Consider the following 27,938-nt stretch of genomic DNA (forward strand, 5'->3'; position numbering starts at 1 on the left):
TTCAGAAAATAAAATGTTTATATTGTATTTTTTATTTTGAATTTCTTAGAAATAATAAAACTGTCATACAACTTTATACAATTCTTCGCCTGCCAGAGAGTTTTTAGGGTTTGCCAGACACCTGGCAACGCTTCAGTTGTGTCAGTTTGTTGACGTTTGGCCTCAGTGACTGAGCAGCTGAAACGTCAGGATTGCAGCAAGGTGGGCATCAGATAGTTGTGTTTGGTATTTTGACTTGTTTATATTCATTGGGGGAAAAAGTGATGCCGCCTTCATGGCTGACTCTGCCCAGCAACAAATGATGCCGCCTCCATGGCTGACTCTGCCCGGCGACTAGTGATGGTATCTCTGTCCCTCTCCCTCAGTCAGTGGGAGCCATAGGTGCCGACTCTGCGAGTGCTCTGGCGCTGGAGCACTCATGGGGAAATATTAATGGGTGCTCCGCACCCACAGGCAGCCAATCTCCCTGCCCCACCCCCCCCGCCTCACCTCCTCCTTCGCCTCTGCTTCCTCGCAGCACACCGTGTCTCTGATCCTCCCTCCCTCCCAGTGCTTGCTGCTGCCAAACAGCTGTAGCAAGCTCTTGGGGGGAGGAGCAGGAACATAGCGCGCTCAGGGGAGGAGCTGGGGAAGAGGCGGGGCTGGGGTGGGGATTTGGGGAAGGAGTCAAATAGGGACAGGGAGGAGCGGGGACTTTGCGGAAGGGGTTGGAATGGAGGCAGGAGGGGGCAGCGTAGGTAGGGAGTCAGGGTGGGGCTGGGGGCAGAGGGCGGTCGAGCACCCACCGGCACCAGAAGAAGTCGGTGCCTATGATGGGAGCTGTGGGGGATGGCACCTGCAGCAGACATTGGGCAGCAGATGGCCCACAGGCTGGGACTTTGAGACCCCTGCTTTAAGAATCTTCAAGTTGGGCAACCAAAATCACTGCTGTTTTTGAAAATCTTGGCCTTGGGGACAAGTCTTAGGAGGCAGTGTTTTGAGGGACAGTATTCAGCTGAGTGGGCTTGGTAATGTCTTTTCCAATCTCTGCTAGATCCTTGAGAAAGTATAAAATTAATCTTCAGGGACCAAGTTCTACCCATGGACTTACACTACATAGAACCCCAATGAAGTCAGGGTAGAACAAGTTTTAGTGCTCCCTTGAGATGAGTATTAAGAAAAACAGGAGCCTGGTCAAATAATAGCATCGTCTTTATCATGTATTACAGGGGTGGCCAACCTGAGCCTGAGAAGGAACCAGAATTTACCAATGTACATTGCCAAAGAGCCACACGTCAGTAGCCCCCATCAGCTCTTCCCCCGCCCTGCCAATCAGTGCCTCCCCCTCCCTCCCTGCACCTCCCACCGGCTGGCAGCCCTGCCAATCAGCACCTCCCCGTCCCTCTCGATCAGCTGTGGCATGCAGGAGGCTCTGGTGGGCCGGGGGGGGGGGGAGAAGAGGCATGTTAGGCTCAGGGGAAGGTGAGGGAACGGGTAGAGTGGGGGCAGAGCCAGGGGTTGAGCAGTGAGCACCCCCCGGCACATGGGAAAGTTGGCACCTCTAGTCGGTGCTTATACAAGGAGCTGCATATTAACTTCTGAAGAGCCACGTTTGGCTCCGGAGCCACAGGTTGGCCACCCCGATGTATTAGATTAAATCAGCAATCCGTACAGATATATATCCTTCTTCTAAGTTTTGTACTGAGAGATGGAGTTTTCTCCATGTGTCTATTAAAATCTTTCATGTTTTGAAGGGTTCTGGAGGCCTTAGATAGCTTTCGTAACCCAATTTGTTTCATTTTTCATTGGGTGGATAATTCAAAGTCACCTGACATTAAATATTTTGGATACTTTGAGAAATATTTCAATAGCAAATTGATTTGAAATTGAGCCATTTATAGGTTCACTATGGTTTATCTTCTGTCTCCCATTTTTGCTTTCATAGTACTAACCTTCATGCTTTTGTCTCTAGATTGGCCCAGAGTTTGCATTGGGAAACCTAAGCAAAAGAAAAGGACTGCTGCCTAAAGATAAGGAAGCAAACGTTGTCAGAGTATTCAAGATTAGTCTATACATAGCTGAATCCATGTCCATAAGTGCATCTGTGATTTTTTCTTTATTAGTTCTATGTAATAAATTCACCCATAACCTGTCATTAATAAAAAATGCATTCAGCCATGTTTTGTAATGAAGAATTTGTTAAGTAATATCATTCAGTAGCTCAGATCTGCGTAAAAACTGAGTATTACTTCACATAATAGTAGATTCGTAGGGCTGGAAGGGACCTCACAAGGTCATCTAGTCCAGCCCCCTGCGCTAGATCATTTCTGACCAAAGTTAGTCTAACCTTCTGTTGAAAACCTCCAGTGAAGATTCCACAACCTCCCTCAAAAACCTGTTCCAATGCTTAACTGTCCTTATAGTTAGAAAGTTTTTCCTAATATCTAACCTAAATCTCCGTTACTGATTAAGCCCATGTCCAGTGGACTTCAGTGGACATGGACAACAACTGATCACCAGCCTCTTGACTTTATAACAACTCTTAATGTATCTGAAAACTATTATCAAGTTCCCCCTCAGTCTTCTTTTCTCAAGACTAAATATGCCTTTTTGTTTACATAGTATTTCCTTGTAGCTGCAGGGGTGCCCTGAACTGGACACCATACTCCATCTGAGGCCTCCTAAGTACGGAGTACAGTGAAACAATTACCTCCCTCTTTGCAATGGCACTCCTGTTCATATAACCCAGAATATCAGTCTTTTTTGCAACTGCATCACATTGTCAGCTATATTTAATTTGTGATCCACCATAACCCTCAGATCCTGTTCTGCAGTATTACCGCCTAGCCAGTTTTTTGCCATTTTCATAGAATCATAGAAGTGTAGGATTGGAAGGGACCTCATCTAGTCCATTCCCCAGAATTCAAGGTAGGACTACGCAATCACTATTCCATTCCTGACAGGTATTTATTTTTAAAAACCTCCAGTGACAGAGATTCCACAACAGCCCTCGGCAATTGGTTCCAGAGCTTAACTACCCTGGCAGTTAGGAAGTTTTTCCTAATGTCCAACCTAGCCCCCTCCCCCTTGCTGCAGTTTAAGCCCATGGCTTCTTGTCCAATCCTCAGAGCTTAAAGAGAACCATTTTTCACCCTCCTCCTTGTAACAACTTGAAAACTCTTATTGTGTCCCCCCTTGGTCTTCTCTTCTCCAGACTGAACCCATTTTTTCCAACCTTCCATCCTAGGCCCTGTTTTCTAGACCTTAAATCATTTGTGCTGCTCTCCTCTGGACTTTCTCCAACGTCTCCCCATTTGTCCTGGTGTATCTGATCTGTCATGGTAGTACTTTGCACCGGCTGCCTTCCCTGACTGCTGCTACCTTTCAGAACAGAGTTCTCCCCATTGTCAAGGGAACTTTGATCTCTTCCGTCTTTCGGGCTCAGGCCCAGTCCTGACTGGGAAACTCACACGAAAAGGGTGCAGAGTAGCAGCCGTGTTAGTCTGTATTCGCAAAAAGAAGAGGAGGACGTGTGGCACCTTAGAGACTAACCAATTTATTTGAGCATGAGCTTTCGTGAGCGACAGCTCACTTCATGGGATGCATCCGATGAAATGAGCTGTCGCTCACGAAAGCTTATGCTCAAATAAACTGGTTAGTCTCTAAGGTGCCACACGTCCTCCTCTTCTTTTTACGAAAAGGGTGGTGGCTGCAGGAGACGCTTTTATCTGCCGAGGGCGCAAGCCGCTCAGGGGCTGCCCTGCCCGGGGAAGGGCTGCCTTGGGGCGGGACACCGCGGTACCGGAGCTCGGGGCTAACCCAGCCCAAGGGCCCCGCGCAGGCAGCTCCCACGGGCGCGCAGCCCTGGGCGGCGCTTCGAACCGACACTTGGGGAGGCGGAGGAAACTACGAGTCCCAGAATGCAAAGTGGGGGGACCGCGGCGGCCAATCGGCATCTAACGCCCCCGAGCGGGGCGCTGGGCTTCCGGCGGCGGGGTAGGGCCGGCGGCGCCCTGGGAAAAACGCCGGGGCGGGTGTCGTTCGGCCCCTGCTCGCGGCTCCCTCCTGGCCCCGAGCGCTGGGCTATGGCCGCTGCGGCGCTGCTGGCCGCGGCGCTGGGCGGCGGGCTGCTGCTCATCGCCCGCCGCTACCTGAGCGGGGCTGGCCGGGCTTCGCGGAGCGCGGCGGCGGCGCTGATGCGGGGCAAGACGGTGATCGTCACGGGCGCGAACAGCGGGCTGGGCCGGGCCACGGCGGCCGAGCTGCTGCGGCTGCAGGCCCGGGTGATCCTGGGCTGCCGGGACCGCGGCCGGGCCGAGCAGGCGGCCCGCGAGATCCGCGCCGAGCTGGGCGCCCAGGCGGAGGACGGGGAGCTGGTGATCAGGGAGCTGGACCTGGCCTCGCTGCGCTCCGTGCGCAGCTTCTGCCAGCGGGTGCTGCAGGTACGGGGGGCGGGGCGGGGAGAGGGGGCCGGCGGGGGAGGGGTGGGGTGAGGGAAGGGGTTGAGTGGGGAGGGCAAATATGGGGAAGGGATGGGAAGAGGGTGGGCGGGGGAGGAGGAGGAGAAGAGGATGGTGGAGGGGGAGGGGCAGGAGATGGGGTGAGGGGAGAGGGCAGGCTGGGGGGTGAGGAGGGGAAGAGGGCAGAGGAAGGGATGGGGAGAAGGTGGGCTGGGGAGGAGGAGGAGAAAGGTGGAGGGGCAGAGGGCAGAAGATGGGGTGGGGTGGGGGTGAGGAGGGAGAGTGGGTGAGGAGAGGGTGAGGGTGGGGTGGGAGTGAGGAGGAGGAAGGTGGTGGAGGAGAGGGGGAGGAGGGTGGGCGGGAGGGGGAGGGGAGGAGAGGAGGGTGGGCTGGAGGGGGAGGGGCAGGAGATGGGGTGAGGGGAGAGGGCAGGCTGGGGTGAGGAGGGGAAGAGGGCAGAGGAAGGGATGGGGAGAAGGTGGGCTGGGGAGGAGGAGAGAGGTGGAGGGGCAGAGGGCAGAAGATGGGGTGAGGGGAGAGGGTGGGCTGGGGATGAGGAGGGTGGCGGAGGTGGAGAGGGCAGAAGAAGGGATGGGGAGAGGGTGGGCTGGGGGTGAGGAGGGGGAGAAGAGAGGAAGGGATGAGGAGAGAGTAGGCTGGGAGGGGGAGAGGGCAGAGGAAGGAATGGGGTGAGGGGAAAGGGTGGGCTGTCTCTCTCTCCATCATCCAGTAAGGGCTACTCAGTCTTCACATTACCCCTTTGGTGACTTGGGGTTCTTCAATGCTGATACTGAGTGGAGATTAGCAGCTTTTGTCAGAGCTGTTCTTGCATCTTGTTGGGCATTAAAAATAATCCCAAAATATTTTGGGATGTAATGTAATATTTTGGTGCATTCTTATGCATTGATTTTTAATACAGGGAACAAAGCTTTATTAGGCCAAAGCTCCTTTCCTAGGGAAATCTTCCTGTTCCACTAGCTGTGTTGACCGGTAAGAAGAGGGACTGGGCCCATGGAGTATACAATGCAGCCAGAAATCACCTTCACGAGCTCATATCAAGATGCAGCAGGCAAGGGGTGACCTGTTATCTCGGGGGGCAAAGAAAAAACTAGGGCAGCTGCAATCTGCTGCAGTTTATTCTTCAAGGCATCTGGGAATTTGTGGCTGTAAAGTGGCTTAAGTTTGAGTCCCCTTTGACCTACAGCATAGAGGATAGGCTGCAGTGAGAGATCACTTCATGGGGTCATCTGAATCCAACCTACATTTATCACATTTCTATTACAGTACACCCTCTCTCTAATGCCCTTCATAATAACAAATCTTTGGATATAATGAACCCAGTCCCGGGATCCCACCTCCAGCCATGGGGCTGTCAGTTGCGGGTCTGGAGGAGCTGTCAGCTCCATGGCTGGAGAAACTTACCGCTCCTGGCGCCGGTCTTTTGGTATAATGGCCCCCTGGCTATAATGAACAAATAGCTTGGATCCTGAGGAGTTTGTTATATCGAGGGTGTACTGTCCATAATTATTCTGACTTTGTCAGACCTATCCTGGATCCTGCAAGCCTAATTTTTGAGGTGCTCACTAGGGTCCTATAGGCGTTCCTAACAGATTTTGTAGACGGGCATGAGCAAGCCAACAAATGGTTTCACTGAGTATCTCATGGATACAATTTACACTGTTTAGGGATATTCCAAAATAGAGGAAAGGGTGTGTGCTGTGGGGGACTGTACATAATGGTAGAAAATGAGCTAATGCTGGAGCTGTCACCCTGTATAACTTTGGGGTAAATATTTTCTTGATTTAATTTTCTTAACCCATGAAATGTTGTCATCTTAACACTTGATGTTTCAACATAACTTCACATTAATAATAATGTGATGAATATTCTCTTTCTCTTCACCCTTTTGGGCCTTTAACATAATTTGCCAGGAGGCCCACAGAAACAACAGGGGAAATTGACTAAAGCCCTAATTCTGTAATTGGTTTGTCGCGGATGGACAGTTGTGGCCGTGTAAAGCTTCAGTGGGAAACCATTTAGGGCCACCTGCATAGATCCAGTTTCAGGATCTGGTCTTGTTTGACTATACAGGGGAAACTGTGAATGTGACTAACTATACACAAAGTGCTGTGAAATGCACAAAGTAAACACTGGGAAAACAATATATACTTTTTTCTAATCTGGTGTAGTACCTCATAGGTGTTAGTGATACATTTAAAAAAATGTGATTTTTAGGCTGGCAGTCTCTCTATTGGCAAAACCAATTAAAGTGTTGTCTTTTCACAAGAAAAATTGAGAACAAAATAGCTAGGCAGGAGATGACGTGTGTGGGGTGACATACATGGGAGTGGTGCCGCTCTTGGGTTTATTTCTCGTGGTATCTGCTGTTTTAGAATACCTCAACACAGCTTAAATGATGGAGAAACAAAATGATTGAGATGACCTAGTTCTAGAAACACTTCCAAAGGGCTGTAGTACATATGCACTTACATTATTCCCCTCCTTTTCTGAACTTGTGACTCCTTTCTGAAGTTGTCTGTAAGATAAAGGAGGTTCCTAGATTGATAAGATGAGAGATAGCTGGCACCCCCACAGCCTGGCTTTCATTGTGCGTGTTTAGATACCAGAATTCTGAACTGAATTTTCATTTTTCACTTTTTTAGCCTCACTGCACAAAGACCAACTGCATTGTGTATTCAGGGTAATATGCTGGCTTCAGTGATAAATTGTTACATCTTTCAGTACCATGGAGCTATGGGGGAGATGTGAATTCTTTACAACTCATACGTGAAGGATCCAATCCTGTGAGATGCTGAGCAGCCTCAACTCCCTTTGATATCAGTAGGAGTTAAGGGAACTGAGCATCTTGCCGGATCAAGCCCCAGCTTGATTTAATTATTAACTAAATGCAGGATCAGATTCTGCTCTTAGTTATACTTGTGCCACTGATGGCAAAATGTGCATACTATTAAATTTCAAAGGTGTAAATGAGGATAGAATCTGGCCTGCAAAAAATTTCTTACTGGTGGTAAGGAGCCAGAAGGCACTCAACTTGACTTCCAGATCCTATGTTAAATTTGCAGGACTAGCGGGAAAAGGTCGGAGAGGGGGGAATTCTTTACTGGTAAACTGAGCATTCAGGTTGAAACATGGAACTTTATAGTGACACTTGTGTGAAGACATTTTTCAGAGTGGAACCACACTTTGAAACTCCTAAGATCTTTCTGTCTCCGAGTTCTGGGTGCACAGACTATGCAGGATTTGGAACATAAGTATTGGGGCCTTAGATTTTATTTTTCTGTTACCAGTTTTACTTTCTGGTTCTTGTCCATTGGCACAACATAGTATTTTGGTCCACCACAGTTCAGGCAAATTTTAAACTAGGTACCATTGTTTGAAATCATTAATAGCAGTGTTTTCAAAATTCATCATAAATCTAATTATTTTTCCATAATCAAATGATGGGTTTAAAATTTGTTGGCAGTGTCTCTTTAACCCTAAGTCCCTGCCTCAAAGAACTAGATGATCTTTTTGTTCTTTGTTTGTACAGTGCCTAGCATAATAAGCTCCATGACTGGGGCTTCTAAGTACTACCACAATGTAAATACTAACCAGTAGTACACTTGTCAGCTTGTCTTTAATGTCACATCCTGATCATTTTTTGGAAAGAAATTGGTATTACAAGAATAAATTCAGTAGATTTCAATTAAAAAATGCTGTTCTTGAAAAATGTTTATATTTTAGCTATCTTCAGAGGAACACATCCCCATCCCATGTGATTTGATACTCCTCTTACTGACAACTACCAATATGCTTATTTTTTCCAAGATTACATTAAAATAACCATGACTAGAAAATCCCATTTTAGAGGATGAGCAGTTGAATGGTTTTTCCTAATAAAGGTCAATGAATACAATTAATCTTAATAACAGCTTGCTGTGTTTATAAATCTGATTATTTTTGCTATTTTAAGGAAGAGCCGAGACTGGATGTCCTGATCAATAATGCGGGGATATTCCAGTGTCCATACATGAAGACAGAGGATGGTTTCGAGATGCAGTTTGGTGTCAACCACTTGGGTCATTTCTTGCTCACTAACCTTCTCCTTGGCCTCCTCAAAAGTTCTGCCCCAAGCAGGATTGTGGTAGTTTCTTCCAAACTTTACAAATACGGAGAGATCAACTTTGAAGACTTGAACAGTGAAATAAGTTACAATAAAAGTTTTGGCTACAGTCGCAGTAAACTGGCTAACATACTATTCACCAGGGAGCTAGCCCGCCGATTGGAAGGCACAGGAGTCACTGTCAACGTGCTTCATCCCGGTATTGTCCGAACCAATCTAGGCAGATACGTGAATATTCCTTTGCTGGCAAAACCCCTCTTCAATTTGGTGTCATGGGCTTTCTTCAAAACCCCATTGGAAGGAGCCCAGACTTCTATTTATTTGGCCTCCTCTGCAGAAGTAGAGGGTGTGTCAGGCAAGTATTTTGGGGATTGCAAAGAGGAGGAACTGCTGCCGAAAGCCATGGATGATTTAGTTGCAAGAAAACTGTGGGATATCAGTGAAGTGATGGTTGGATTATTAAAATAAATGCTAGGAAAAAAGACCTACTGAAAGGAATGAAGATAACTAATATTTTGCTACCCTGAAGCTTTCTGCAATGGTATTTCCCCCTTGAATAGTGTGAAACACAAATTACTTTGCTCACCGATTTCAAAGCTACTAGGAGTAATGTGTACAGCTCTTTTAAAATAGAGAATATTCTCTATTTTACATAAATCCATATTTTGAAAAAATACAGAACTAGAGTCTTAACAGCCTGGGTGTTTGAATATTTTTCAGTTAAAATCTCTTCTGAAAGCTACTTGTTCTACTAATAAAAAGTTCTTTGCTATGTAATGTATATGCTTCTTTGTTGTCTTCCACTATTTGATCTCAAACATAGCACTGCATTGCATTGTATGTGAAATGTGTGGCTGTTTGTAGATGGTTTGTGAATCCATCCTAATACCGATAAGTGTTGGGTTGGTGAGCAATTCAAGCTAAAACCGTGTGAAAGATTTTACCACTGAGTTGTGAGCACTCTTCCTCTGTGATCCTCTAAGCCTCCAAATACTGTTTCCTAGCACAGAAACTCTTTCCCGCAACTGCGTATCACTGGCTGGCTGAACAGGAACAATATCAAGCCATATTATAACTCAGCTGTGGGTCACAAGTCAGATATTTTCAAGATGGCCTTCCATAAGCTAGCATCTGTCACTTCCATTACTCTAGTATGTATGTTTGATTGTACAGCAGGTTCTATTTTATTTGGGCCAAACCTGCTCTTCTGGAGATATGAGCCAAGGCCCCCATCCTGCAATAAGCCTTGTGCTGGTGGATGCCCCACCATTGACTTAAGTAGGTCAGTGACTGGAGGGTGTGTTAGAGCCCAAGATCTGACCCTGTGGTTTGTTTTGTGAATAGTCTATTTATAGATTTTTGTCACCCTGCCTTCCATAGTGAAATGTGCATAAGGTTCAGTCTAATATGGCCAACAGTTCTTCCTGATAAGTCATCTTCTGTGTAAGTGTATATTTCCTTAACCTCACTAATGCATACATGGTACAAATGTGATCAAGAAACTATTACACACTTGACAAAATTAGCCTTGGCAACTATGCTGCATAGGCTTATAGAGAGTCTCTACTATGCAGAGATAATGGAATTAAAATAAGCCAAAAATAAATATAGGGATATTACATGAAGACGCCTCCCTTATTTTAAATAATTACATAATTACTTTAATAATTTAATATTAATTTTAAATAATAAATATATAACTTCAGTAACTGTTTCTGGTTAGTTATGATTTGCTTGTCTCTCTTTAGTAATTTTATTTAACACCACCAATTTAAGGTACAAGTAAATGTAATGAATATGAAGAAAGTAATGCTTTGGGATCTTGATTATTACTAATAATTTATATATACATATAAAAGATTGAAATGTTTGAAGCTTAGTCTATCCCACAATAAATCCTTATTGGTTCAACACTTGAGTTAACACCATTTTTGAGATTCTCAGATCATTTACAGTGTATGTTTCTAACTCATATTCACTGCATGTTCTGTATGTTCTCACTCACACACTGTATTGTGCTCAATCCCTTCCACACCTGTTTCCACAGATGCAGTACTGTGGGTATAGGAAAGAGGCATAGCAGGAGCTCCATGCTTTTGGGAGGAAGACAGCGAAATCTAGACGAGCATAAGTTAAGGGAGAAAATTGATTTTTTTTTAAAGATCCTGTAACAATAGTTACAGCATATATTGCTCGCTATATTTTAATTGCAGTATATATTGCTCACTTATAGGCAACAGAGCCTGTAGGAGTAGAGCTGAAGTGTGTGATTATTGTGTACTCTGAATGTTTGACACAAAAGTGCTGTTTGTAAATAATGCAAAGGGCCATCCCATAGAGAGGATGGAAATATGGTTAGAGAATAAACAGGAATTCAACCTGTGAAGTCCTATTTTACATTTATCTTGCGTCTTTCATCTAAAACAATCCCCAAATGACAATATGTAATACCATTGAAATGCGACCCTGGCTGGAGTGGAAGGCATCAACCAACTACCATGCAGCATAATACTGAAGGCAAGGTGAAGTTTTGACCAATTGCACCAGGGCACGAGCTCTTCTTACAAAAAGATGGGTTCTCTCAAGCCCCTACAGACCAGAAGATACCTTAGTTTTTACTGTTTCATCAAAAGGAGCTAAAGGTAAAGTAAATAGAACTCCAATTTATGATCTGTGTGATCCACTGTTCCATTGCTACCCCCGTCAAAACCCCAGTGTGCATGTTATGAGAGAGTCATGGATGCCTATTGGGGCATAGCTTGCAAAGAAAAGTGCCATGCTGAAAAGCACTTACGTGGGAATTCTGCACCTTGATCCCTTAGGGAGATTTTCAAACATGCCTGTGCCTAAGAGATTTGCCCAAGGTCAGACAGGGAGTCAGTGGCAGAACTGAACCTAGAATTTCTACAGTGGCAGTCTGGTGCCCTAACCACTAAACCATCCTTCCTGTCTACATGGTCACCTCTGCAAGTGAATTTGCCACTAGGTTGTCATTTTTTGCTGTCTTTGTTCATGGCAAACAGGGCTTGTGTACATATTTTTAAAAAGAGAGTACAGAAGAAAATACAAAGTCTTTGGCCATTGGGACACTTGCTTTATAAAGATCCAAAATCTACAACTGTGAGGGGGAAGCTGTACATAGCATGAGACTTCCAATATAAATGGTCCATCTTAATATGAGATAAATGATCAGTGTTTCCATGATGCAATCAAAAAAATATTTTAACTCCCATTTCATTTGTTTGTGGTTGCTCATTTTGCCCATGTAAGCTTCCTATTATGGGAAAGCATCACAGGCTTCAAAGCCTGAGTCCTGTGGGAGTAGGGTAAGGGCATGATGGGATTATGCAGATATGGATAGCTCCCAGTTTAAATACATTTGATTTACTTCTACCTCAGGCCATAAAGAAAATAACTTGCAAGAGTCATTCAAATAATTTTAGTGTACAAGGCCTGTTCCCCTTTACATATACATTTTCCCAAGCTAATCTTGAAGGAGCTATTGGGCTGGCAAAAAGATCCAGGAGGCCTAGATAGCTGAATCGTTACTTTTGATGTGTCGCAGAGTGGAGCTGATATTTCTCATAACAGAAAAACTGCCTCCCTACAGGCTTCTTACCCACCCCATCAGCTACCAGAAGTGCCCTTGCACCTGTTGTGACTGGACTCAGATTTGAGAACTTATATTTGAATATTTAATTGTTTGCAAATGTTCTAAACCAGAGGTTTTCAAACTGTGGTCTGCGGACCATTGTTACCTCTAAGATGCGTTCCTGGGCAGCTGCACCCAAGAGAATGAAGGGCCACCCACCTAATTAGTGGAGTTGTGCAGGTGTGGCTCCACTAATTAGATGCCTGGCCCCTGGAGAAGACGCACATGTAAAGTGAGGTAGTAGTCTCGGGGGGAATACTGGGTAGGTGGGAGGGGTTAGTGGGGTGAGAAGAGGTGGTGGGGGAAATTTGGGATGTGCAGGGCTGTGGTGGCCAGAGAAAGAGGCGACTCCCCAGTTCCAGGGCAGCCAGGGAGAGATGGCCCTCCTTCCCAGCCTCACCTCTGTGGCTGCTGTGGTGGTGGAGAGACCCCACTCGTTCCCAGCCCCAGCTCGGGGTCTGCCGTGGTGGGGGAGAGAGGACACATCCATCACATTAGAAAGGTAAGACCACTGATATTAAAATATGCATTGTATGCTTTTATATGTAGAACAAAAAAAGTGAATTATTAAGTTTTATCCAAAGCGCTTTACAATAGTTAGCTAACAGTACAAATAACATTTGGAAAGATCATTAAGTGGTCCGCCAAGATGCTCAGCGATTTTCATGTGGTCCACAAAAAAAAAAGTTTGAGAACCACTGTTCTAAACAGCATAGTAAAGAGAACATGTTACTAAAGGCTGGTACACTAGCCATCTAATAAGGTTAACAAACCTCTCCTGCAAATTGGAAATTTTTACTTCTTAAATATTTGCAGATAAACTGAAGGAGATTCACTGTAACTAGGAGGGGTGTGGGACAATGGATGGATGGTCATGAGTGCTGCAAGATGCTGAGGTAATATCTTTTATTGGACCAACTTCTTTTGGCAAAAGAGACAATCATACATACATAGAGTTGACGAAGAGCTCACCTACAGAAGTTGGCCCAGTAAAAATTATCTCATTAACCTTGTCTGTCTGACATCTTGGGTCCAGCGTAATATAACAACACTAAATGAAATGCTGCAACCATAAGCATCAGGCTTGAAATACAGCCCAATTCTGGACGGTGTTGAACACCTTAACAACTGCCTAGGTTCCCAAACTCCCAGGATGAAATCCTGGCCCCACTGAAGTCAATGATAGTTTTCAATAGGGCCAGGATTTCACTTCCCATCGACTTAAAGTAAAGTCAGTGGGAGCTTAAGATTGTCTATGCATTGTGGGGTCAGGCCATTAGACTGCTTGGAAGTGCGTGTCCCAATCCTGCCCAGCTTTTTTTGCCTCTTCTCTGTTAGATACATTAAGCTTTGGGTAGATTAGTGTTTGTGTACCTTTTCCAAAAGACCTTAACAAACACAGTCTTTACTGTGTGGACATTTAAGATTCCAAGGCATTTTCCATAAGACTTAAGGTCCACTCCCCGGTTATCCTTTGCCAATATGTTCTTTTCTCCACCTTGCTGTTGCTCTGAGAGTCAATTTTCTAGCTGGCTGCTACCCTCCATCCATGCCAGAGGTGTCTGCAGTTCAGTGATAAGTGAAATGAATCCTGGAACCCTCATCCTATAGTCCTATGGGAGCCCAAGTGACCTCTTGCGAGAATAAGGACTGTTGATTGGGCTGAGATGCACGGGGGTGACAAAACCTACAATACATACATTGAAGATTAACAGCCACATTCTCAAAGGTGGCCTGTTTTTGGATTCTCAACTTGAGATACCTGGCCTGATTTTCTGAGGTGCTGAATACCTGCAATGCCACTTGAAGTAAACAGGAACTGCAGTTGCTCAAAACTACAATTGGCAGGAAAATGTTGGAGTCCAAAGTTTTTGAGTGAAAAACATGGACTTTTTTTGCAAAATGTTTTGCATTTTCCTCATTTTCAATTAGCTCTACTCAAACCCTCTGAAAATCAGGTCAAAGGTGGCTCAAATTGTGCTCCCCAAATCTTGAGGCACACGAATTCAGAGAGTCTTTTGAAAATTTTGGCCATAATACTTCCCTAAAATGGACAACTTCAAAACACTTTTCTTAACATTGCATGTATCCATGGTCATGTGTTGTTTGTTTTCCTGTAGCACTGAGGCTCCAACCAAGCCTGGGGCCCAGGCACAGTAGAAGCAGAGTAGGAGATGATGCATTATCCTTTGTTATCTCAAAACAAAGGCAACAGTGATGTCCCTTTAAGCATACTTGGGACAAAGGTTAAGTCCTATCAAACTACTTTGCTTTTTGAATTTATTTATTTATTTAAATAAAGCTTGCTTTTGGACATCTATTATTTTTAAAAGGGGTTAAAGCATTGGGAAAAGTGTAAATGGTCATTGCTTCAACAAAACAGCAACATGTTTGCTATGGAAAACACATAAAATGAGAGGAAATGGCTTAATGGGGGAGGTGTACAATTTTAAGGCTTCTGTTGACAGAAGTTGATGAGTGAAAATATTGCATTCAATAAGGAGCGTGGAATTTTGATGCAGCCTAGAGGGATAGCTTTGTACTATGGTGGTCTAAATTGGGGTTTTACATTAATGTAACCAATCAAAACCCTTGTTAAAGCTAGAGTCAAAAGTGAAGACTGAGCAAAAGCACCACAAAGTTTATCTTTTGCTCATCTGGAAGAGTTTATTTTAAAAACAGAACATTGTTTGCTGCTGTTGAAATGAAAGTGTGAGAGTTGCAGCTTTCTTCTGATGCCATCTGGCAGACGATTGAATAGCGTGTGGTATTCACTAATCCAAATAACCCTGTGTGTGGTAACCATTGTCTCTTTACTGATCATGCAGCTGGGTTGATTGAACTTTAGAGGGCTCATGCAAGACTATCAATGGTGGGACTGTAGATAATTTAAAATGAGCACAGTATTAAGGAAATGTATATGATACAAAACATGCATGCCAAATTCATGGTGGTTTTTATTAAGAATCCTCCCTTTTATTGACCTTAATTCAGATTGTTGTATGCAGTGCAGTTGTAGCCATGTTGGTCCCAGGATATTAATGAAAAATATTACCTCACCCACTTCGTCTGTCTGATGTCAGATCAACATTTTGCCTCAATTCTGTGGTCTTGATTCACCACATAAATTCTAGTTCTATGCAGGTTACTTCATTGAAATCAATACCAATACCAGCATAACCTTGGAATAACAGAATCACGTATGGGACTTAGTGCTGACCATTCAAAAGGCTTTCTCCTTAGATTTGTTTAATATTTTTGTTAATAATATAGTTGAATTTCTAACTGTTGTCCTCTGTGTGAGTTAGTTCTTTTTCAATTTTAAGGCCAGTTTAAAATTCATGAAAGCACCACATTCTTTGATTAACCCTGGAAATAAAAGTCACGCATAGAATTATATTATAAGGACAGGAAAGGAGTTACAGATATACATAAATGTATATGCACTGGAGAGAACGTGGTACAATTGAATCCAAGAATGCAAAAGAGAGGGTGTCAGAAAATATGCATGAGAGGGTCTCAGCTACATGTCATGGAATAGAATTCAGAGATTCTTCAGAATAAATATTTTGGGCAGGATTTGTCTCTCACCAATTTTACAGCAGTGAAACTTCACTGACTTCAGAGCAATTTCTCCTGATTGAGTCTAGCAGTCACCTTCAGCCCCCAACTAAAACCCCTCCAACGCATTATTAAGGATCTACAACCTATCCTGAAGGATGACCCAACACTCTCACAAATCTTGGGAGACAGGCCAATCCTTGCCTACAGACAGCCCCCCAACCTGAAGCAAATACTCACCAGCAACCACATACCACACAACAGAACCACTAACCCAGGAACCTATCCTTGTAACAAAGCCCGTTGCCAACTGTGCCCACATACCTATTCAGGGGACACCATCACAGGGCCTAATAACATCAGCCACACTATCAGAGGCTCGTTCACCTGCACATCCACCAATGTGATATATGCCATCATGTGCCAGCAATGCCCCTCTGCCATGTACATTGGTCAAACTGGACAGTCTCTACGTAAAAGAATAAATGGAAACAAATCAGATGTCAAGAATTATAACATTCATAAACCAGTCGGAGAACACTTCAATCTCTCTGGTCACGCGATTACAGACATGAAAGTTGCGATATTACAACAGAAAAACTTCAAAACCAGACTCCAGCGAGAAACTGTTGAATTGGAATTCATTTGCAAATTGGATTCTATTAACTTAGGCTTGAATAGAGACTGGGAGTGGCTAAGTCATTATGCAAGAAGAAAAGGAGTGCTTGTGGCATCTTAGGGACTGGCCAATTTATTTGAGCATTGGCTTTCAGAGAGAGCTGTAGCTCACAAAGGCTTATGCTCAGGTGGATTGGTTGCTCTCTGGGGTTCTACAAGTACTCCTTTTCTTTTTGCGAATACAGACTAACACAGCTGTTACTCTGAAACCTGTCATTATGCAAGGTAACCTATTTTCCCTTGTGTTTTCCTACCCCCCATCCTCAGACATTCTTGTTAAACCCTGGATTTGTGCTAGAAATGGCCCAACTTGATTATCATACACATTGTAAGGAGAGTGATCACTTTAGATAAGCTATTACCAGCAGGAGAGTGGGGTGGGGGAGGTATTTTTTCATGCTTTGTGTGTATAAAAAGTTCTTCTACACTTTCCACAGTATGCATCCGATGAAGTGAGCTGTAGCTCATGAAAGCTTATGCTCAAATAAATTGGTTAGTCTCTAAGGTGCCACAAGTACTCCTTTTCTTTTTGTAAGTGGTTAGAGTATCCAAACCATTATTAATATCAACATACCATTATTTCTGTGTATTTCCATTTCCAAATTAAGGCCCTGCTTTTGGAATTGGATCCACTAGCACGGGCCTCGTGATGATAGAATTACACAGTTTCTCTCTTCTCTTTTAAGTCCAGGAGGGACCATTATATCATCTAGACTGACTTCCTGAATAACACAGGCAAAAGAATTTCATGCAGTTACCCTTCTGTTGAGCCCAAAAACTTGTGTTTAGCCAAAGCACATCTTCTAGAAAGCATTCAATCTAGATGTGAAGACATCAAGAGACGGAGAATCCACCCCTTTCCTTGGTACTTTGTTCCAACATCCTCACTGTTAAAAAACTGTCTTATTTCCAGTTTGAATTTGACTTTCACTTTCAGCCATTGATTCTTGTTGTGCTTTTCTCCAGTGGACTGAAGAGCCCTTTAGTTCCCAATACTTTCTCCCTGTGAAGATATTTATGCACTGTAATCATGTCACCTTTGGATCTGTGTTTTGTTGTTTTGTTTTAAATAAACTAAGCAAATGGAGCTCCTTAAATCTCTCTATGGTATTTTTCTCATGAATCATTTTTGTGGATCACCTCTAAACCCTCTCCAGGGTTTTTGATTTTTTTTTAGGAGCTGTGTGCCCCAGACTCCAGGTGTTGGTCTGTCTTATATAGAAGTAAAGTCACTTCCCTACTCCCACACTTTGTTGTCCTAAATGCCCCATGGGCCACCTTACTCTATTTTTTTAGCTACCAAGGGATTCTTAACAGTTCTACATTAAAAAGTTATAGAGTCATAGGAATTGCAAATGGAAGGAGGGAGGGAAATAAAGACAATATAATGTATATGGGAAACATTTTTTAAAAGTAGATATTACTTTGCTGTACTTTGCAATTTCCCCCTGTAAATCACATAAGACGTACACATACGGTGGGATTTTTCCAATGGGGAAAAATGTGCTCCTAAGTCACAGAGGTGCTTTGAAAATTCACCCTGCAAGCTAAATATTTTCTTTAAAATTAATCCTTATCTCTGCCTTTTACCCTAAGAATTGAGTAAGTAAGAACTGAATAATCACACAACTGGTGTTAGGAAGTGGACTTTTCTGCCATCAGTTTGATTTCAAATGGGACAAGAGACAATGCAGAGGTGACAAAAGGAAGCAAATCCATTTTCCATTCCTTTGATATCTGATTTGAATTCATTACATTCATCAGTTTAAGATCAGATCCTCCCCTGGTTGGTGCAGTGGCAGGGAGCAGAAGCACTGTTCAGTGAGCCCTACACTGTAGACTTTCCGCTGGCTTGAGGAAAGTCCCAATTTAAAATTAAACTGATGCAATATTGAATATTGGCAAGGCTAGCATTGCTGTTAATATTCACCTCTAGAAGCAAATGTGTTGGAAAGCATTTGAAATGGTAGCTGAGTCACAAAGCTCATTGCAGGCTCACAGTGGGGATTCATCATCGCTTTCATTAGGTTTTATTATCATCCCCTTCAATGGCACATACAATGTTTATTACATCACTCTGTATGATGTTTAAACATTTTATGACAAACAAATACTTCCTAGCACCTGGCTGTCTGGTTAACCTTTGTTCTGTATAGTTTGTTTTGCCACTGTAGATTTTTAATGTGCACTTCTGCATGTAAGCCAGGTGATGAGATCACATATAACTAGTGCGTCCTTGACAAATTTATTATTCTTGGTCTAATTTGATTTACAGAACTCTGACAATGAAAGGCCACTATACCAGACTGTGCTAGGGAAATGAATGTACACACAGACATCTGCAATTAATGATGCTCTACTATATTTAATGCACTATAAGTTCAGCATTTTATCAAGACGATTGCTTAGATCGGTCTCTTTGAACACTAATTTAGGAATTTTGGCAAAGACCACACAGAGTAATATATATAATTTATTATACTAACAATGTTTATATTTGTTGTTTCATCAATCAATCTGCAGTGCTCAAAGAAAACAGAGAAACTCATGTATTGCTGCAGTGTAGGTCTGATCTCTGTAGCGTACAGGTAATATATTTTGAAATAGAAATATGCATTGCAAAACTGTTCTCATAAGACCCTTTTATGGAGTATTTCTCTCCCTCTCTTCCTTTATGTTTGTCCCTATCTCTTTTGACATTCTTTTATTCCTTCATTGTCTTTATTGTTTAAGTGAAACAAGAGAAAACATAGATTTTTATACTAGGAAAAAAGTACAAATTCTTCTCAGCTGCTGCTGTTAAAAAACACTGAAACTCAACTGCCCCAGGTTCTTACTCACTTTTTGGAATACAAATGTGAACAATGTGAACAACAGTAATGTCATATGTAAATATGGATTTATTCTAGGCTCTCTTTTTGCAGCAGGAAACCCCGGGCTTATCAAGTAGGGGCTTTGTTGCCGAAAGAGAATTAAAATAGCACAAAGTGGTCATGTAGTTAATCTAGTAAGAGAAATGCAATTGTGTTGTTGATTTTACTTAATAATTTACTTGTCGTGCTGTTGATTTGACTTGTGCAAAGATGGAAATAAATATAACGGAAGGGCTCGATCGTGGCTTTGATGAGTGCCGTATAGCACCTATAAAGAACAGAAAAGCAAAGGGCAGAACATTGTTGTGCTACCTCAGGAGCAGACCGGGATATTGTGATTCAAAGCGTCGCAGGCTTTGTCTAGACTACACACCTTACCGCGGCACAGCTGTACGGTTGCAGTTGTGCCGCTCTAAGGTTTCCCGTGTAGCTGCTCCATGCTGGTGCGGGAGAGCTCTCCCGCCAGCATAATGAAACCACCCCTAACAAGAGGCAGCAGCTCTGTCGGCAAGAGAGCGTCTCTTGCTGACAGTGCACTGTCCATACCGGCGCTTTTATTGGTGAAATTTTGGTCAGGGGTGTGTTTTCACACCCCGACCGACAAAAGTACTAGTGTAGACGAAGTCACAATTCCCTTCCTGGTTCCCCTACTGCTCCGAGAGGGAGCAAATTTCGGGGCCCTGTACCCAGTACAGTGTATGTTTCTCTGATGTGCCTTGCACCCCCTTATGCCCCTGTGCCACCACGCTTACTAGGCCAGAGTTGAGCCCTAAAGCGTTATACATTTTAGAGAAGTGTATTCACAAATTTCAACATTTCTAGTCAGCAACAGTTCCCAATTCTCATTGGAGCAGATTTTTAAAAGCACCTACAAAATGTAGGAGTATAAATCCCAGTGACTTTCAATGAGATCTTTGCTCCTCAATCGTGTAAAAAAATCTCCTCTATGATTATTTGTTAATAACCAACATTGTGTTCAGTTTTGGACTGGTAGGGGGTAGACAATGAGGCCCAGTGGGTTTTTCTCTGTGTTTAAAATTCATAACATGAAATGTTGTGTCAACTGTTATAATCAATTTCTGTGAATTATGCAATGTATGATACTGTACTTCATTAAAATGCCACTTTTCTTGTCAATTTGCATCTAATTTACTATTTGAATCTAGGAGAAGTTAGTCCTGGTTTTTGTTAACTAGATTAACTTTAAACACAGAGCTTAAATCATGTTGTTTTGGATCTTTCAGCAAGTCAAAGTGGCTGCCAATTCCCTAGAAATAAGCAAACTGACTGTTTCTCATAAGACGTACTGTTTGTTTGAAATTTGCAGTGGGGCATTACCATATGTTTGTACATAGGCTTCACTTACGGCTCTGCTTTTTGTTCATAAATTATAACATTGCTTCATTACTCCCTATGCATTGATCTCCAGTTTGATTTTAGTGTTTTAGCTAATTGGTTTCCCAGGAAAAAACAAATTTGTTTAATATCTCCCTGTCATGTTCACTTAGCTTCTTGGCAACACCATTTAGGGTTTTCTGACTTTAAAGATAACTGGCAAAGTTAAAAAAATGAGCTTGTTTCCCTTTTCCCTCTTGATGATGTATCAAAGTTTTTTAAATAGATACATTTAAAATATAAACATATTTTTTTCTGCTTGCTTTCTATTCATTAGCAATTCAGATACTACCTAGGCTGGAAGACTCTATGAAATGGTGTAGTCACAAGATCTTTACAAGCAAAAATTGAGCTGCAAAGAGGGTACAGAATTAGAGTAAGACTGCTTAAAATGGTTGTTGTTTTTGTTCTGGACACCTATTTAACGTCAATGATTAATTAACATTTTGAAGAAAAGAAGCCTTTAGTAAAGTCTTTCACCCATTCAGCAATGTCACAATGAACAATACCTCTCACCTTCCCTCCAACAAAGCCATGGGGAACCAGACTTTTTGTTCTTGATATTTCTAAGGTTAAAAAAAAAAGGTAGAAAACAGCAGCTTTAAAATAATGATAATAATTAATAATAAAAACACATTCAGGCCCTCCTTATACATCATAAAGAATCAAAAGAGGGCAGAAGTTCAATTAAAAGAAAATCCTTTACAGGTCACCTTTCAATGTTTATGCAAAATGCCTTGGCACATAGGAATACAAGTGATGGAGGCCAGATACTGGAGGGGACTTTCCCTATTTGAGAAGTCTCCCATAGGAATACAGCACTGCTCTATTTGTAATTAAATGTCTGCGCTATTATAGATTTGCCCTATTAGTAAAATTTCCCCATCTGGTTAAACTCACTATGCATGTACCCTGCTTGTTCTATCCTAGGGGACTCAAATCTGGAGCCTACTGCTGTATAAGCACTATAGTGCTGCCAGATAAGCCAACTAGGAGCCTTCCAACAGCAAAGACCTCAGATTGGAAAAGCATCCCTATTCATCAACGGTATGTCTTCACTACAGAGCTAGCCCAGGTTATATCCTGGGTGTTGCCTCTTAACCTCTTCCGTCCACGTAGAAAAACCTCTAACGTGGGCTTGAGGGTGCTTTAAGCTAGCAGGCACAACTGAAGGTACAGGCTTGAGCTCAGACTGGTGACCTGCCTATTTTGCAGTGAAAATGAAGGCTAAACAAGTCCAGGTCCTCTTAATTCTTCCAGCCTATCCCAGAATTTCACCTGGGATGTACTTTTTTTCCAGTTCCTCCCCTCTGCATTTTAATGCATATCTGCCTGCTTCATTTCTGCTGCACTTCTATAGCATTTGAACAGAGAGGCTGGCCAAGAAATCCTTCTCCATATTGCTGGTTAGCTAGAAGCTGTCACAAGCTGCCGAGTAAAGCTGTGGTATGATATCAGCAAGACTCATTAGAGCACTTCTGCATAGGCGCCCTGTATAATGCCACTGCAGACACAACCACCTGGGTCTGGCACAGGTAGGACTTTACAGTGGTGATGCTCCACCGATGGTAGGCTTGCCTGGACTAACTCTGCAGTGAAGGTATAGACCAAAGGACTGAAGCACACGCTTAAGACCCACTGAAATCAAGTTAAGCATACTTTCCATAATAATAAGCTTGCATAATTTGCTGAATCAAGGCACAAGCCTGTAAGAGCAGTGCTACGTTGCTTCCAGATGAAGAATGGATTTTGTGAATCTGAAACATTACATGCCTTTTATGATTTTCTACATAAAGCAAAGTACTGTAAGAAATTCGGAGTAAACAGTTTCTCCACCAAAATTTAAGACTCTTTCCTGCACACAGAAAGAGGTGTAACGTATTGTGCTTTCTCCAGTGTACTACAGTGCTTCCCTGTAACAATTCAACCCTGACACAATCTATCCCTTAATCTTTTTAGAGAGTTGGAATAAATGGATTCAAAATATACTGTATTTAAAATAGCTTTGATCAACAAAGGGCACCTTTATATTTTATTTATTTATTTTTGTTTGAGGCAAAGATCCAAGAAGTCATAATTAATGAACTGTTCATTCATAGAATCATAGGACTGGAAGGGACCTTGAGAAGTGATCTAGTCCCATCCCCTGAACTCATGACAGGACTAAGTATTATCTAGACCAGTGGTTCTCAAAGCCGGTCCACCACTTGTTCAGGGAAAGACCCTGGCGCTCCAGACAGGTTTGTTTACCTGCCATGTCCGCAGGTTTGGCCAATCGCGGCTCCCACTGGCTGCGGTTCACTGCTCCAGGCCAATGGGGGCTGCGGGAAGGGCGGCCAGCATGTCCCTTGGCCTGCGCTGCTTCCCGCAGCCCCCATTGGCCTGGAGTGGCGAACCGCAGCCAGTGGGAGCCGCGATCGGCCAAACCTGAGGACGCGGCAGGTAAACAAACCGGTCCGGCGCGCCAGGGGCTTTCCCTGAACAAGCGGCGGACCAGCTTTGAGAACCACTGATCTAGACCATCCCTGACAGGTGTTTGTCTAACCCGCTTTTAAAAATCTCCAATGAGGGAGTTTCTACAACTTTCCAAGACAATTTATTCCAGTGCTTAACTGCCCTGACAGGAAGTTTTTCCTAACATCCAACTCTAAAGCACCCTTGCTGCAATTTAAGCTCATTGCTTCTTGTCCTATCTTCAGAAGTTGAGGAGAACAATTTTTCTCCCTACTCCTTGTAACAACCTTTTATATACTTGAAAATTGTTATCATGTCCCCCCTCAGTCTTCTCTTCTCCAGACTAAACAAACCCAATTTTTTCAATTGTCCCTCATGGGTCATGTTTTCTAGATCTTTAATCATTTTTATTGCTCTTCTCTAGACTTTTCTCCAGTTTATCCACATCTTTCCTGAAATATGATGCCCAGAACTGGTCACCATTCTCCAGTTGAGGCCTAATCAGAATGGAATAGTTCAGAAGAATTACTTCTTGAGTCTTGCTTACAACAACTCCCAGAATGATGTTTGCCTTTTTTGCAACAGTGTTATACTGTTCACTCATATTTAGCTTGTGATCCACTATGACCCCCAAATCCCTTTCTGCAGTGCTCCTTCATTGGCAGTCATTTCCCATGTATGGTGTGCAACTGATTTGTTCTTCCTAAGTGGAGTACTTTGCATTTGTCGTTGTTGAATTTCATCCCATTTATTTGAGACCATTTCTCCAGTTTGTCCAGATCATTTTAAATTTTAATCCCATCCTCCAAAGCACTTGCAACCTCTTCCAGCTTGGTATCGTCTTCAAACTTTATAAGTTTACTCTCTATGCCATTATCTAAATCATTGATGAAGATATTGAACAGAACCAGACCCAGAACTGATCCCTGCAGGACCCCACTTGATATGCCTTCCAGCTTGACTGTGAACCACTGATAACTACTCTCTGGGAACGGTTTTCCAACCAGTTATGCAACCACCTTATAGTAGCTCCATCTAGGTTGTATTTCCCTAGAAGGTCATGCGAGACAGTCATGTGAGACAATATCAAAAGCCTTACTAAAGTCAAGATACTAAAGTAATTGATCTCTCTTTTTATGTTTAAATGCAAAGTCTTTAGGAGACACTGGAAAATTTCAATTACAAAGTATGTTTGCTTTTCAGCAGGTAAAGCAAGTATTCCAAATGGCAATTCAGCAATGGTAACTATTAAGCCATAGAGCAATTCCAAATGACTCTCAGTTGTGTTTTCCAAGAAAAAGGATAGAATTGTAGCAATGATGAACAAAGTAGCATATGTTGCATGGTTGGTATTTTAATTAATGAAGGGGTTTTTTTTATTTGTAGGGTGACTGAGTAAAAGCTGAAGTGACCTTGCCAGATCTGTCTGAAATGTACACAGTAGCTTCTAATTGGCTCCTAGAGTGATTATAAAGCCAGAATGCTTGTTTTTGCCAAACATCCTTCTCATTCATATGTCATTTCTGGAACAGGTGCTAGGTAACACACGATTATTCCTTTTAAATAGATCATTAAAAAGTGTTTTCTCAAGCAGACTGTTGAAATAAGTCAGATAATTTGTAGTTTCTCTGTCAGCACAACTTAATTTAGAAGCCTCCTGTGTAATAACCATAACTTTCAATTGTTTATCAGGATGGTTTCAATAAGCAGTATGTAACATAGACCAGTGACCAGCATAACCAGTTGGTTCAGTGCCAGAATAGTATCATCTTTCATTGGTGTTAGAGAAATAGCACAAACAATGATGTCTGAGTTATGTCACAGTACTGTGATCAAAAGAAACGTATTCCTTAAATATTATAATAAGCCCAGTGATTTCTTTTGAAACAGAATGATTTTAATTCACAAACATCTGCTTGAAAGTCCAAGGAGATTAGAAATGTCCAGTTATGAAAACATACTAATTAAAGACTCTAAATACTTAGAATAGTTCTTGGTCTATGTAAGTTGGTCCAACTGATAACACAACTTGACATGTTTCATATTATTTCAACTTCTTTTATTTGAACAAGGGAATAGATAAACAAAAGGAAAAGATCCCGTTGTTTTTTAAATTTTATAAAAATATAACCCGAACAGAGGTCAGACTTCAAATGTACAGTCCATATGGCTTGGCTGACACAAAGTAGCTATAAGGATAATATCATTTTGTATGCACAATGGATTTTAGCTCCATCCCAACACAGTGTAATAGAGGAATAGAAAGTAAATGTAAACCAAACTGCCTCCTTATCCACTGTTTTTGATGTTTCTAGAGCTGCGTCATTTGGAGAAGCTTAAACTATTGCACAGAAAACATAGCTTCCTTGTATTTTGGTGTTACATCTGAAGGACTGCTAATTAACATTTTCAAAAAATAGTTATCTTCTAACTCATCTAAAAGGTTGGGACTGACTATATTATATTTAGCTGTCTGTCTGTTACTGGATGGCACTATTATAGATAGCCTTGCAAGTTCTGTTTAACTGGCTGCATGTACCTTAGAGAATGCCTTTTGATAGCTATGGTGCAATTATTTTGGGGCAACTATCATTTAACAAGTAAACCCTATTTGCTGCTGTACTCCTGAATGAATCGTTTCTTAGATGCAGCTTTTGCCTACACAATAAACAGATACAAACAAAATAAATCACCTGGGGCCAAAACACTGCATAATTTATGTCTACTACATAACTGCATTTTCAGTTAGACATCATCTTCTTCTTTACTTCCTTTCCTAAACTGTGGTATGCAGGTGCTTTGCACTGTTTAATTGTTGCTTCCTTCCAGCTGCTCCTTTTCAGTAATGGATGAAGTGAAGTCTGTATATACTGGGCCACATTCTGCAGTCATTACTTAGGTGCAGTTCCCCAATTCCCTTTGACTTCAATGGAGAATCAAGAGGAGCTGTGTTTGTATATCTGGTACCAGGATGTAACCTGTCATTTATAAATCACTTTGGGAATTAAAGGCGCTATGCAAATGTAAAGATGTTAATATTAATACTGAATTAAATTAAAGCTAATGATCACTTGCACTACATGCTGTAAAGTAATTAGAGGTGAGTCCAAACTGCAAAGTTTGCCTGCCAATCTGCATTTCCCTAAAAATTCAGGACCAATGGGGTTTGATTCAGCCCATTGTAGTGCTACCAGGCCAGTGGCAATGTTTAGATCATGGTGCAAACCTCTCCAAAGTTCAGGGGTGTTTGGCCATGATGTTTGATTCAAGCCCATCTCCAAAAAAAAAAAAAAAAAAAGAAGTGATATAAGTTTTTAGTCAATGTATGTCTGGAACAGACAATGGATTTCAGCTCCATCTCAGCACAGTGCAGTAGTGGAATGGAAAGAGTCATAACAAAACTGTCTCCTTATCCACTGTTATTGATATCTCAAATGAAGCTGAGTCATTTGGAGAAGCATAAACTGCTGCCCAAACTCACTGTAAAGGATGGTGCAGAAGCTAAGAATTAAATTGTCAGAAGCCTTTCCTGCATTGAGCCAGTAGGAACCATGAGGAGTAAATCTCTGATAGCAGTTACTCTTTCAAAGATAACAAGTGACTCGTGATTATACCGCACGGATAGTATGGGGCTAAGGGTTAGGGGTAGTGTATAAATAAAATTAATAATAGAGCACAGAGCTGGAAGACAGGAGATCTGGGTTTTGTTCCTTACTCTCCCATTGATTTGCTTAGACACAGCTTCCCCATATCTCAGTTTACACCATCTGTGACATGGGGATAATACTGCTTATCTAACAACCAGTGAATGTGTGGGGCTCAATTAACTGAGAAATGTTTATAGAGCATTTGGAAATTCTCTACTGAAGGACACTGTGGTGGTTCTAATTTTTGCTCTTATTATGGCAAAGGTGGGCAAACTACAGCCCGCAGGACGGATCCATCCCGCCAGCCATTTTAATCCAGTCCTTGAGCTCCTGCTGGGGAGCGGGGTCTGGGGCTTGCCCCACTCCGGCCGGGGAGCAGAGTCGGGGGCTGCTCCACATGGCTCCCGGAAGCTGCGGCATGTCCCCCCTCTGGCGCCTACATGTAGGGGCAGCCAGGAAGCTCCGCTCTGCACGCTGCTCCCATGCCAAGCACCACCCCTGCTGCTCCCATTGGCCAGAAACGGCACCTCTGCATAGGAGCCGGAGAAGGGACAAGCTGCTGTTTTCAGGAGTCACTTGAGGTAAGCACCGCCTGGAGCCTGCACCTCTGAGCCTCCCCCCTGTGCACCAACCCCCTGCCCCAGCCCTGATCCGCCTCCTGCCCTCCAAACCCCTTGATCCCACCTCAAAGCACCCTCCAACCCCATGCCCCAGCCCTGACCCCCTTCCCACCCCCCGAACCCCTCGGTCCCATAGACAAAGCCAACTACACATAGGTTATTTTCCTAAGTAACTGGCTACAGGGGCTTGATTGCCATGGTTCAACTCTCAGGACACGAAGTCTAATAATATTAAAGTGTCATTGTTTGGCTTGTGATAGAGAGGAAGGATGGGGGTGTGTTGTGGTTAGGGCATGAGCCTATGACATGGGAGACTTTGCTTGAAATCCCTTCTTTACTACAGACTTCTTCTTTGGCCTTGAACATAGCTTCTCTGTGGCTCAGTTTCCCATCTGTAAAGTGAGGGTAATAGCACTTCCTTACCTCATAGGGGTGTTCTGAGAATAAATACATTAAAGATTGTGACATGCTGCTGTAATGGGGGCCATATTAGTAC

At 42.8% G+C, this 27,938-nt stretch overlaps 1 protein-coding gene across 1 annotated transcript; it reads left to right on the forward strand.

Moving 5' to 3' along the window:
* Window positions 1-3,977: 3,977 nt before the first annotated feature.
* Window positions 3,978-10,473, forward strand: RDH14 (retinol dehydrogenase 14). The gene is made up of 2 exons (XM_077812497.1): window positions 3,978-4,421; window positions 8,413-10,473. The coding sequence occupies exons 1-2, from the start codon at window positions 4,065-4,067 to the stop codon at window positions 9,028-9,030; spliced, it is 975 nt and encodes a 324-aa protein (XP_077668623.1). The 5' UTR covers window positions 3,978-4,064; the 3' UTR covers window positions 9,031-10,473.
* The last annotated feature ends 17,465 nt before the right edge of the window (window positions 10,474-27,938 follow it).

The sequence above is a fragment of the Eretmochelys imbricata genome, chromosome 3 (genome assembly GCF_965152235.1).
Source record: "Eretmochelys imbricata isolate rEreImb1 chromosome 3, rEreImb1.hap1, whole genome shotgun sequence".
NCBI classification, from domain to species: domain Eukaryota; kingdom Metazoa; phylum Chordata; order Testudines; family Cheloniidae; genus Eretmochelys; species Eretmochelys imbricata.

Bases quoted from the DNA above. Each gene is read 5' to 3' on its own strand.
- RDH14 (XM_077812497.1), top strand. From the start codon at position 4,065: ATGGCCGCTGCGGCGCTGCTGGCCGCGGCGCTGGGCGGCGGGCTGCTG. The intron at 4,422-8,412 runs GTACGGGGGGCG...TGCTATTTTAAG, and splicing joins TCTGCCAGCGGGTGCTGCAG to GAAGAGCCGAGACTGGATGT.